At 53.1% G+C, this 13653-nt stretch overlaps 1 protein-coding gene across 1 annotated transcript in view; it reads left to right on the top strand.

Annotated features, from left to right (window-relative positions):
* LOC110531315 (coiled-coil domain-containing protein 171) overlaps positions 1-13653 on the top strand; it is an 86392-nt gene that overhangs the window by 8664 nt on the left and 64075 nt on the right. Inside the window, exons 10-13 of the mRNA XM_090185699.1 lie at positions 774-912; positions 1450-1570; positions 4069-4175; positions 5694-5783. Of these exons, the coding sequence (XP_090041825.1) occupies positions 774-912; positions 1450-1570; positions 4069-4175; positions 5694-5783 (457 nt within the window). The remainder of the gene's footprint in view (positions 1-773; positions 913-1449; positions 1571-4068; positions 4176-5693; positions 5784-13653) is intronic.

Here is a 13653-nt window from a genome sequence, read left to right as displayed (position 1 = left end):
CATTAGACCAGTGGAAATGTTGGTTCCAACCGTCTTGTCTTTGTGAGATGCAGAGTAGGTGAACTGATGATCTCTGCATGTGTGGTTCCCACCGTGAAGCATGGAGGATGAGGTGTGATGGTGCTTTGCTGGTGACACTGTCTGTGATTTATTTATGTAGAATTCAAGGCACACTTAACCAGCATGGCTACCACAGCTTTCTGCAGTGATACACCATCCCATCTGATCTGCGCTTAGTGGGACAATCATTTGTTTTTCAACAGGACAATGACCCAACACACCTCCAGGCTGTGTAAGGGCTATTTGACCAAGAAGGAGAGTGATGGAGTGCTGCATCAGATGACCTGGCCTCCACCATCACCCGACCTCAACCCAATTGAGATGGTTTGGGATGAGTTGGACCGCAGAGTGAAGGAAAAGCAGCCAACAAATGCTCAGCATATGTGGGAACTCCTTCAAGACTGTTGGAAAACATTCCAGGTGAAGCTGGTTGAGAGAATCCCAAGAGTGTGCAAATCTGTCATCAAGGCAAAGGGTGGCTACTTCGAAAATCTAAAATATATTTTGATTTGTTTAACACTTTTTTTGGTTACTACATGATTCCATGTGTGTTATTTCATAGTTTTGATGTCTTCACTATTATTCTACAATGTAGAAAATAGTACAAATAAAGAAAAACCATTGAATGAGTTGACGTGTCCAAACCATTTGATTGGTACTGTTTATGGCAGTGATACCTGTGGATGAGGTTAACATTGTGTTGTGGTGTGTAGGCTGGAGAAGGACTACCTGAGTTCTAAGGCAGAGTTGAGTGCAGAGTTGGAGAAGGAGAGAAGAACTGCATCACAAGTCCGAGACCAACTACAGGAACTACACACGCTACACACGCACAGCCTGACACAGCTGGACATGGTAGGAGGATTCACACACACACACACACACACACACACACACACACACACACACACACACACACACACACACACACACACACACACACACACACAGGGAGGGGAACGACAACTCAAAGAACCACAAGTGTGTCTGAAGGATTGTAAGTGGCAGGTGTTTTTTTTCTCTGTCTGTCTGCCTCTCTCTCTGCTCTCTCTGTCTGTCTGCCTCTCTCTGTCTGTCTGCCTCTCTCTCTGCTCTCTCTGTCTGTCTGCCTCTCTCTGTCTGTCTGCCTCTCTCTCTGCTCTCTCTGTCTGTCTGCCTCTCTCTCTGTCTCTCTCTGTCTGTCTGCCTCTCTCTCTGCTCTCTCTGTCTGTCTGCCTCTCTCTGTCTGTCTGCCTCTCTCTCTGCTCTCTCTATCTGTCTGCCTCTCTCTCTGTCTCTCTGCTCTCTCTGTCTGTCTGCCTCTCTCTCTGTCTCTCTGCTCTCTCTCTGTCTCTCTGCTCTCTCTCTCTGTCTCTCTCCCTTTCTCTCTTTCTCTGCTCTCTCTGTGTTTAGGCTCGTAAGCGTCAGGTGTTGCTGGAGGAGGAATTTGAGAGCTATCTTATAGAGTTACAACAGCTACTGCAACTACACACTGCTGTAGGGCCCCTCACCGCTGTAGGACAACTCACCACAGGTTAGTGTCAGTATGTGTGTTGTAGAAAAGCTAAAACATGGTGCAGAACGGACCATCACCCTCACAGAACGGACCATCACCCTCACAGAACGGACCATCACCCTCACAGAACGGACCATCACCCTCACAGAACGGACCATCACCCTCACAGAACCGACCATAACCCTCACAGAACGGACCATCACCCTCACAGAACGGACCATCACCCTCACAGAACTGACCATAACCCTCACAGAACGGACCATCACCCTCACAGAACGGACCATCACCCTCACTGTACTGACCATAACCCTCACAGAACGGACCATCACCCTCACTGTACTGACCATAACCCTCACAGAACGGACCATCACCCTCACAGAACGGACCATCACCCTCACTGTACTGACCATAACCCTCACAGAACGGACCATCAACCTCACAGAACGGACCATCACCCTCACAGAACGGACCATCACCCTCACAGAACGGACCATCACCCTCACTGTACTGACCATAACCCTCACTGTACTGACCATAACCCTCACTGTACTGACCATAACCCTCACTGTACTGACCATAACCCTCACTGTACTGACCATAACCCTCACTGTACTGACCATAACCCTCACAGAACGGACCATCACCCTCACTGTACTGACCATAACCCTCACTGAACTGACCATAACCCTCACTGTACTGACCATAACCCTCACTGTACTGACCATAACCCTCACTGTACTGACCATAACCCTCACTGTACTGACCATAACCCTCACTGTACTGACCATAACCCTCACTGTACTGACCATAACCCTCACAGAACGGACCATCACCCTCACTGTACTGACCATAACCCTCACAGAACGGACCATCACCCTCACTGTACTGACCATAACCCTCACTGTACTGACCATAACCCTCACTGTACTGACCATAACCCTCACTGTACTGACCATAACCCTCACTGAACTGACCATAACCCTCACTGTACTGACCATAGCCCTCACAGAACGGACCATCACCCTCACTGTACTGACCATAACCCTCACAGAACGGACCATCACCCTCACTGAACTGACCATAACCCTCACTGTACTGACCATAACCCTCACTGAACTGACCATAACCCTCACTGTACTGACCATAACCCTCACTGTACTGACCATAACCCTCACTGTACTGACCATAACCCTCACTGTACTGACCATAACCCTCACTGTACTGACCATAACCCTCACTGTACTGACCATAACCCTCACTGTACTGACCATAACCCTCACTGTACTGACCATAACCCTCACTGTACTGACCATAACCCTCACTGTACTGACCATAACCCTCACTGTACTGACCATAACCCTCACAGAACGGACCATCACCCTCACTGTACTGACCATAACCCTCACTGTACTGACCATAACCCTCACTGTACTGACCATAACCCTCACTGTACTGACCATCACCCTCACTGAACTGACCATCACCCTCACTGTACTGACCATAACCCTCACAGAACGGACCATAACCCTCACTGTACTGACCATAACCCTCACTGTACTGACCATAACCCTCACTGTACTGACCATAACCCTCACAGAACTGACCATCACCCTCACTGTACTGACCATAACCCTCACTGTACTGACCATAACCCTCACTGAACTGACCATAACCCTCACTGTACTGACCATAACCCTCACTGTACTGACCATAACCCTCACTGAACTGACCATAACCCTCACTGTACTGACCATAACCCTCACTGTACTGACCATCACCCTCACTGTACTGACCATAACCCTCACTGTACTGACCATAACCCTCACAGAACGGACCATCACCCTCACTGTACTGACCATAACCCTCACAGAACGGACCATCACCCTCACTGTACTGACCATAACCCTCACAGAACGGACCATCACCCTCACAGAACGGACCATCACCCTCACTGTACTGACCATAACCCTCACTGTACTGACCATAACCCTCACTGTACTGACCATAACCCTCACTGTACTGACCATAACCCTCACTGTACTGACCATAACCCTCACTGTACTGACCATCACCCTCACTGTACTGACCATAACCCTCACTGTACTGACCATCACCCTCACTGTACTGACCATAACCCTCACAGAACGGACCATAACCCTCACTGTACTGACCATAACCCTCACTGTACTGACCATAACCCTCACTGTACTGACCATAACCCTCACTGTACTGACCATAACCCTCACTGTACTGACCATAACCCTCACAGAACGGACCATCACCCTCACTGTACTGACCATCACCCTCACAGTACTGACCATAACCCTCACTGTACTGACCATAACCCTCACAGAACGGACCATAACCCTCACAGAACGGACCATAACCCTCACTTGCCTCATATCATCACGTTGTTGAATAAACGTTTCTATTGAAATCACACTGAGATTCTAATTCGGTTTCTGCTATTTGGCTCTTTGCGGTATAAAACGATGTCCTTTCTCTCCCATGTGAAGAAGAGCCTGTTGGAGAGGGAAGAAAGCACAGCCCCTCTACTGTCATGAACATGCTGGGGACAACCCTGACAACATATCAGACCACCCTGGACCAGACTACTACAGAGGTAACCCTCCTAACCCTGACAACATATCAGACCACCCTGGACCAGACTACTACAGAGGTAACCCTCCTAACCCTGACAACATATCAGACCACCCTGGACCAGACTACTACAGAGGTAACCCTCCTAACCCTGACTACATACCAGACCACCCTGGACCAGACTACTACAGAGGTAACCCTCCTAACCCTGACAACATATCAGACCACCCTGGACCAGACTACTACAGAGGTAACCCTCCTAACCCTGACTACATACCAGACCAGACTACTACAGAGGTAACCCTCCTAACCCTGACTACATACCAGACCAGACTACTACAGAGGTAACCCTCCTAACCCTGACTACATACCAGTCCAGACTACTACAGAGGTAACCCTCCTAACCCTGACCACATACCAGACCAGACTACTACAGAGGTAACCCTCCTAACCCTGACTACATACCAGACCAGACTACTACAGAGGTAACCCTCCTAACCCTGACTACATACCAGACCAGACTACTACAGAGGTAACCCTCCTAACCCTGACTACATACCAGTCCAGACTACTACAGAGGTAACCCTCCTAACCCTGACCACATACCAGACCAGACTACTACAGAGGTAACCCTCCTAACCCTGACTACATACCAGACCAGACTACTACAGAGGTAACCCTCCTAACCCTGACTACATACCAGTCCAGACTACTACAGAGGTAACCCTCCTAACCCTGACTACATACCAGACCAGACTACTACAGAGGTAACCCTCCTAACCCTGACTACATACCAGACCAGACTACTACAGAGGTAACCCTCCTAACCCTGACTACATACCAGTCCAGACTACTACAGAGGTAACCCTCCTAACCCTGACCACATACCAGACCACCCTGGACCAGACTACTACAGAGGTAACCCTCCTAACCCTGACTACATACCAGACCACCCTGGACCAGACTACTACAGAGGTAACCCTCCTAACCCTGACTACATACCAGACCACCCTGGACCAGACTACTACAGAGGTAACCCTCCTAACCCTGACCACATACCAGACCACCCTGGACCAGACTACTACAGAGGTAACCCTCCTAACCCTGACAACATATCAGACCACCCTGGACCAGACTACTACAGAGGTAACCCTCCTAACCCTGACTACATACCAGACCACCCTGGACCAGACTACTACAGAGGTAACCCTCCTAACCCTGACTACATACCAGACCACCCTGGACCAGACTACTACAGAGGTAACCCTCCTAACCCTGACTACATACCAGACCACCCTGGACCAGACTACTACAGAGGTAACCCTCCTAACCCTGACAACATACCAGACCACCCTGGACCAGACTACTACAGAGGTAACCCTCCTAACCCTGACTACATACCAGACCAGACTACTACAGAGGTAACCCTCCTAACCCTGACTACATACCAGACCACCCTGGACCATCAACAGGTCCTGGATCAGCAGAAACAGTCAGAAAGGCTGGTCCAGGAGGTTCAGTGTTGTTATGTTATCAACAGGTCCTGGATCAGCAGAAGCAGTCAGAAAGGCTGGTCCAGGAGGTTCAGTCCAACCAGCGACTGATGTCAGAACAGAAGAGTCACTTAGAGGTGAGTAGTACTGTCTTCGCTCTTTGGACAGTTCTGCAGTGAAGGTGTCAACCGTCACAGACTGTATGTATTCTTTCTTCTGACATTTAGAATAGGGGCTGCTTGGTGGCCTAGTGGTTAGAGTGTAGGGGCTGCTTGGTGGCCTAGTGGTTAGAGTGTAGTGGTTAGAGTGTAGGGGCTGTTTGGTGGCCTAGTGGTTAGAGTGTAGGGGCTGCTTGGTGGCCTAGTGGTTAGAGTGTAGAGGCTGCTTGGTGGCCTAGTGGTTAGAGTGTAGAGGCTGTTTGGTGGCCTAGTGGTTAGAGTGTAGTGGTTAGAGTGTAGGGGCTGTTTGGTGGCCTAGTGGTTAGAGTGTAGTGGTTAGAGTGTAGGGGCTGCTTGGTGGCCTAGTGGTTAGAGTGTAGGGGCTGCTTGGTGGCCTAGTGGTTAGAGTGTAGGGGCTGCTTGGTGGCCTAGTGGTTAGAGTGTAGGGGCTGCTTGGTGGCCTAGTGGTTAGAGTGTAGGGGCTGCTTGGTGGCCTAGTGGTTAGAGTGTAGTGGTTAGAGTGTAGGGGCTGCTTGGTGGCCTAGTGGTTAGAGTGTAGGGGCTGCTTGGTGGCCTAGTGGTTAGAGTGTAGTGGTTAGAGTGTAGGGGCTGTTTGGTGGCCTAGTGGTTAGAGTGTAGGGGCTGCTTGGTGGCCTAGTGGTTAGAGTGTAGAGGCTGCTTGGTGGCCTAGTGGTTAGAGTGTAGAGGCTGTTTGGTGGCCTAGTGGTTAGAGTGTAGTGGTTAGAGTGTAGGGGCTGTTTGGTGGCCTAGTGGTTAGAGTGTAGTGGTTAGAGTGTAGGGGCTGCTTGGTGGCCTAGTGGTTAGAGTGTAGGGGCTGCTTGGTGGCCTAGTGGTTAGAGTGTAGGGGCTGCTTGGTGGCCTAGTGGTTAGAGTGTAGGGGCTGCTTGGTGGCCTAGTGGTTAGAGTGTAGGGGCTGCTTGGTGGCCTAGTGGTTAGAGTGTAGTGGTTAGAGTGTAGGGGCTGCTTGGTGGCCTAGTGGTTAGAGTGTAGGGGCTGCTTGGTGGCCTAGTGGTTAGAGTGTAGAGGCGGTAGGGTGGCCTAGTGGTTAGAGTGTAGGGGCTGCTTGGTGGCCTAGTGGTTAGAGTGTAGAGGCGGTAGGGTGGCCTAGTGGTTAGAGTGTAGGGGCTGCTTGGTGGCCTAGTGGTTAGAGTGTAGTGGTTAGAGTGTAGGGGCTGCTTGGTGGCCTAGTGGTTAGAGTGTAGGGGCTGCTTGGTGGCCTAGTGGTTAGAGTGTAGGGGCTGCTTGGTGGCCTAGTGGTTAGAGTGTAGGGGCTGCTTGGTGGCCTAGTGGTTAGAGTGTAGAGGCGGTAGGGTGGCCTAGTGGTTAGAGTGTAGGGGCTGCTTGGTGGCCTAGTGGTTAGAGTGTAGGGGCTGCTTGGTGGCCTAGTGGTTAGAGTGTAGGGGCTGCTTGGTGGCCTAGTGGTTAGAGTGTAGGGGCTGCTTGGTGGCCTAGTGGTTAGAGTGTAGGGGCTGCTTGGTGGCCTAGTGGTTAGAGTGTAGGGGCTGTAGGGTGGCCTAGTGGTTAGAGTGTAGGGGCTGCTTGGTGGCCTAGTGGTTAGAGTGTAGGGGCTGCTTGGTGGCCTAGTGGTTAGAGTGTAGGGGCTGCTTGGTGGCCTAGTGGTTAGAGTGGAGGGGCTGCTTGGTGGCCTAGTGGTTAGAGTGTAGAGGCGGTAGGGTGGCATAGTGGTTAGAGTGTAGGGGCTGCTTGGTGGCCTAGTGGTTAGAGTGTAGGGGCTGCTTGGTGGCCTAGTGGTTAGAGTGTAGAGGCTGTTTGGTGGCCTAGTGGTTAGAGTGTAGGGGCTGCTTGGTGGCCTAGTGGTTAGAGTGTAGTGGTTAGAGTGTAGTGGCTGCTTAGCCTAGTGGTTAGAGTGTAGAGGCGGTAGGGTGACCTAGTGGTTAGAGTAACCACTGGTTACTGGCAGGGCCCTATGAGAACACAGAGGTCCACCACTGGTTGCTGGCAGGGCCCTGACTATGAGGACACAGAGGTCCACCACTGGTTACTTGCAGGGCCCTGACTATGAGGACACAGAGGTCTACCACTGGTTGCTGGCAGGGACCTATGAGAACACAGAGGTCCACCACTGGTTACTGGCAGGGCCCTATGAGAACACAGAGGTCCACCACTGGTTGCTGGCAGGGCCCTGACTATGAGAACACAGAGCTTGGTGGCCTAGTGGTTAGAGTGTAGGGGCTGGTTGGTGGCCTAGTGGTTAGAGTGTAGTGGTTAGAGTGTAGGGGCTGCTTGGTGGCCTAGTGGTTAGAGTGTAGGGGCTGGTTGGTGGCCTAGTGGTTAGAGTGTAGGGGCTGCTTGGTGGCCTAGTGGTTAGAGTGTAGTGGTTAGAGTGTAAGGGCTGCTTGGTGGCCTTGTGGTTAGAGTGTAGTGGTTAGAGTGTAGGGGCTGCTTGGTGGCCTAGTGGTTAGAGTGTAGGGGCTGCTTGGTGGCCTAGTGGTTAGAGTGTAGTGGTTAGAGTGTAGGGGCTGCTTGGTGGCCTAGTGGTTAGAGTGTAGGGGTTGCTTGGTGGCCTAGTGGTTAGAATGTAGAGGCTGCTTGGTGGCCTAGTGGTTAGAATGTAGAGGCTGCTTGGTGGCCTAGTGGTTAGAGTGTAGGGGCTGCTTGGTGGCCTAGTGGTTAGAGTGTAGGGGCTGCTTGGTGGCCTAGTGGTTAGAGTGTAGGGGCTGCTTGGTGGCCTAGTGGTTAGAATGTAGAGGCTGCTTGGTGGCCTAGTAGTTAGAGTGTAGAGGCGGTGGGGTGGCCTTGTTGTTAGAGTGTAGAGGCGGTAGAGTGACCTAGTGGTTAGAGTGTAGAGGCTGTAGGGTGGCCTAGTGGTTAGAGTGTAGGGGCTGCTTGGTGGCCTAGTGGTTAGAGTGTAGAGGCTGCTTGGTGGCCTAGTGGTTAGAGTGTAGAGGCGGTAGGGTGGCCTGGTGGTTAGAGTGTAGTGGTTAGAGTGTAGAGGCGGTGGGGTGGCCTTGTGGTTAGAGTGTAGAGGCGGTAGGTTGGCCTAGTGGTTAGAGTGTAGAGGCGGTAGGGTGGCCTAGTGGTTAGAGTGTAGAGGCGGTAGGGTAGCCTAGTGGTTAGAGTGTAGAGGCGGTAGGGTAGTGTAGTGGTTAGAGTGTAGAGGCGGTAGGGTGGCCTAGTGGTTAGAGTGTAGAGGCGGTAGGGTGGCCTAGTGGTTAGAGTGTAGAGGCGGTAGGGTGGCCTAGTGGTTAGAGTGTAGAGGCGGTAGGGTGGCCTAGTGGTTAGAGTGTAGTGGTTAGAGTGTTGTGGTTAGAGTGTAGGGGCTGCTTGGTGGCCTAGTGGTTAGAGTGTAGAGGCGGTAGGGTGGCCTAGTGGTTAGAGTGTAGGGGCGGTAGGGTGGCCTAGTGGTTAGAGTGTAGGGGCTGCTTGGTGGCGTAGTGGTTAGTGTGTAGAGGCGGTAGGGTGGCCTAGAGGTTAGAGAGTAGGGGCGGTAGGGTGGCCTAGTGGTTAGAGTGTAGGGGCTGCTTGGTGGCCTAGTGGTTAGAGTGTAGGGGCTGCTTGGTGGCCTAGTGGTTAGAGTGTAGAGGCTGTAGGGTGGCCTAGTGGTTAGAGTGTAGAGGCGGTAGGGTGGCCAAGTGGTTAGAGTGTAGGGGCGGCAGGTAGCCTAGTGGTTAGAGTGTAGAGGTGGTAGGGTAGCCTAGTGGTTAGAGTGTAGGGGCTGTAGGGTTGCCTAGTGGTTTGAGTGTAAAAGCTGTAGGGTGGCCTAGCGGTTAGAGTGTAGAGGCGGCAGGTAGCCTAGTGGTTAGAGTGTAGAAGCGGTAGGGTAGCCTAGTGGTTAGAGTGTAGAAGCGGTAGGGTAGCCTAGTGGTTAGAGTGTAGAGGAGGCAGGTAGCCTAGTGGTTAGAGTGTAGAGGCGGCAGGTAGCCTAGTGGTTAGAGTGTAGGGGCGGCAGGTAGCCTAGTGGTTAGAGTGTAGAGGTTGTAGGGTAGCCTAGTGGTTAGAGTGTAGAGGCGGTAGGGTGGCCTAGTGGTTAGAGTGTAGGGGCTGTTGGGTGGCCTAGTGGTTAGAGTGTAGGGGCTGCTTGGTGGCGTAGTGGTTAGTGTGTAGAGGCGGTAGGGTGGCCTAGTGGTTAGAGTGTAAAGGCTGTAGGGTGGCCTAGCGGTTAGAGTGTAGAGGCGGCAGGTAGCCTAGTGGTTAGAGTGTAGAAGCGGTAGGGCAGCCTAGTGGTTAGAGTGTAGTGGTTAGAGTGTAGAAGCGGTAGGGTGGCCTAGTGGTTAGAGTGTAGAGGCTGTAGGGTGGCCTAGTGGTTAGAGTGTAGAAGCGGTAGGGTGGCCTAGTGGTTAGAGTGTAGAGGCTGTAGGGTGGCCTAGTGGTTAGAGTGTAGAAGCGGTAGGGTGGCCTAGTGGTTAGAGTGTAGAGGCGGTAGGGTGACCTAGTGGTTAGAGTGTAGAGGCGGTAGAGTGGCCTAGTGGTTAGAGTGTAGGGGCTGTTGGGTGGCCTAGAGGTTAGAGTGTAGGGGCTGCTTGGTGGCGTAGTGGTTAGTGTGTAGAGGCGGTAGGGTGGCCTAGTGGTTAGAGTGTAGAGGCGGTAGGGTGGCCTAGTGGTTAGAGTGTAGAGGCGGTATGGTGGCCTAGTGGTTAGAGTGTAGAGGCGGTATGGTGGCCTAGTGGTTAGAGTGTAGAGGCGGTAGAGTGGCCTAGTGGTTAGAGTGTAGGGGCTGTTGGGTGGCCTAGAGGTTAGAGTGTAGGGGCTGCTTGGTGGCGTAGTGGTTAGTGTGTAGAGGCGGTAGGGTGGCCTAGTGGTTAGAGTGTAGAGGCGGTAGGGTGGCCTAGTGGTTAGAGTGTAGAGGCGGTATGGTGGCCTAGTGGTTAGAGTGTAGAGGCGGTATGGTGGCCTAGTGGTTAGAGTGTAGGGGCTGTTGGGTGGCCTAGAGGTTAGAGTGTAGGGGCTGCTTGGTGGCGTAGTGGTTAGTGTGTAGAGGCGGTAGGGTAGCCTAGTGGTTAGAGTGTAGAGGCGGTAGGGTGGCCTAGTGGTTAGAGTGTAGAGGCGGTATGGTAGCCTAGTGGTTAGAGTGTAGAGGCGGTAGGGTAGCCTACTGGTTAGAGTGTAGAGGCGGTAGGGTGGCCTAGTGGTTAGAGTGTAGAGGCGGCAGGGTGGCCTAGTGGTTAGAGTGTAGAGGCGGTATGGTAGCCTAGTGGTTAGAGTGTAGGGGCGGCAGGTAGCCTAGTGGTTAGAGTGTAGAGGCTGTAGGGTGGCCTAGTGGTTAGAGTGTAGAGGCGGTATGGTAGCCTAGTGGTTAGAGTGTAGGGGCGGCAGGTAGCCTAGTGGTTAGAGTGTAGAGGCTGTAGGGTGGCCTAGTGGTTAGAGTGTAGAGGCGGCAGGGTGGCCTAGTTGTTAGAGTGTAGAGGCGGCAGGTACCCTAGTGGTTAGAGTGTAAAAGCGGTAGGGTAGCCTAGTGGTTAGAGTGTAGAGGCGGTAGGGTAGCCTAGTGGTTAGTGTGTAGAGGCGGTAGGGTAGCCTAGTGGTTAGAGTGTAGAGGCGGTAGGGTGGCCTAGTGGTTAGAGTGTAGAGGCGGTATGGTAGCCTAGTGGTTAGAGTGTAGAGGCGGTAGGGTAGCCTAGTGGTTAGAGTTTAGAGGCGGTAGGGTGGCCTAGTGGTTAGAGTGTAGAGGCGGCAGGGTGGCCTAGTGGTTAGAGTGTAGAGGCGGTATGGTAGCCTAGTGGTTAGAGTGTAGGGGCGGCAGGTAGCCTAGTGGTTAGAGTGTAGAGGCTGTAGGGTGGCCTAGTGGTTAGAGTGTAGAGGCGGCAGGGTGGCCTAGTTGTTAGAGTGTAGAGGCGGCAGGTACCCTAGTGGTTAGAGTGTAAAAGCGGTAGGGTAGCCTAGTGGTTAGAGTGTAGAGGCGGTAGGGTGACCTAGTGGTTAGAGTAACCACTGGTTACTGGCAGGGCCCTATGAGAACACAGAAGTCCACCACTGGTTGCTGGCAGGGCCCTGACTATGAGGACACAGAGGTCCACCACTGGTTACTGGCAGGGCCCTGACTATGAGGACACAGAGTTCTACCACTGGTTGCTGGCAGGGCCCTATGAGAACACAGAGGTCCACCACTGGTTACTGGCAGGGCCCTATGAGAACACAGAGGTCCACCACTGGTTGCTGGCAGGGCCCTGACTATGAGAACACAGAGGTCCACCACTGGTTACTGGCAGGGCCCTATGAGAACACAGAGGTCCACCACTGGTTACTGGCAGGGCCCTATGAGAACACAGAGGTCCACCACTGGTTACTGGCAGGGCCCTGACTATGAGGACACAGAGGTCCACCACTGGTTACTGGCAGGGCCCTGACTATGAGGACACAGAGTTCTACCACTGGTTGCTGGCAGGGCCCTATGAGAACACAGAGGTCCACCACTGGTTACTGGCAGGGCCCTATGAGAACACAGAGGTCCACCACTGGTTGCTGGCAGGGCCCTGACTATGAGAACACAGAGGTCCACCACTGGTTACTGGCAGGGCCCTATGAGAACACAGAGGTCCACCACTGGTTACTGGCAGGGCCCTATGAGAACACAGAGGTCCACCACTGGTTACTGGCAGGGACCTGACTATGAGGACACAGAGGTCCACCACTGGTTGCTGGCAGGGCCCTATGAGAACACAGAGGTCCACCACTGGTTACTGGCAGGGCCCTATGAGAACACAGAGGTCCACCACTGGTTACTGGCAGGGCCCTATGAGAACACAGAGGTCCACCACTGGTTACTGGCAGGGCCCTATGAGAACACAGAGGTCCACCACTGGTTACTGGCAGGGCCCTATGAGAACACAGAGGTCCACCACTGGTTACTGGCAGGGCCCTGACTATGAGGACACAGAGGTCCACCACTGGTTACTGGCAGGGCCCTATGAGAACACAGAGGTCTACCACTGGTTACTGGCAGGGCCCTATGAGAACACAGAGGTCCACCACTGGTTACTGGCAGGGCCCTATGAGAACACAGAGGTCCACCACTGGTTACTGGCAGGGCCCTGACTATGAGGACACAGAGGTCCACCACTGGTTACTGGCAGGGCCCTATGAGAACACAGAGGTCCACCACTGGTTACTGGCAGGGACCTGACTATGAGAACACAGAGGTCCACCACTGGTTACTGGCAGGGCCCTATGAGAACACAGAGGTCCACCACTGGTTACTGGCAGGGCCCTATGAGAACACAGAGGTCCACCACTGGTTACTGGCAGGGACCTGACTATGAGGACACAGAGGTCCACCACTGGTTGCTGGCAGGGCCCTATGAGAACACAGAGGTCCACCACTGGTTACTGACAGGGCCCTGACTATGAGGACACAGAGGTCCACCACTGGTTACTGACAGGGCCCTGACTATGAGAACACAGAGGTCCACCACTGGTTACTGGCAGGGACCTGACTATGAGGACACAGAGGTCCACCACTGGTTACTGACAGGTCCCTGACTATGAGGACACAGAGGTCCACCACTGGTTACTGGCAGGGACCTGACTATGAGGACACAGAGGTCCACCACTGGTTACTGACAGGTCCCTGACTATGAGGACACAGAGGTCCACCACTGGTTACTGGCAGGGCCCTATGAGGACACAGAGGTCCACCACTGGTTACTGGCAGGGCCCTGACTATGAGGACACAGAGGTCCACCACTGGTTACTGGCAGGGCCCTATGAGGACACAGAGGTCCACCACTGGTTACTGGCAGGGCCCTATGAGAACACAGAGGTCCACCACTGGTTACTGGCAGGGCCCTATGAGAACACAGAGGTACACCACTGGTTACTGGCAGGGCCCTATGAGAACACAGAGGTCCACCACTGGTTGATGGCAGGGCCC

The sequence above is a fragment of the Oncorhynchus mykiss genome, chromosome 9 (genome assembly GCF_057628025.1).
Source record: "Oncorhynchus mykiss isolate SJ-2025 chromosome 9, ASM5762802v1, whole genome shotgun sequence".
Classification (NCBI taxonomy): Eukaryota; Metazoa; Chordata; class Actinopteri; order Salmoniformes; family Salmonidae; genus Oncorhynchus; species Oncorhynchus mykiss.
The sequence above is the reverse complement of the archived record's forward strand: the minus strand, read 5'-3'. Positions and strand labels throughout refer to the sequence as shown.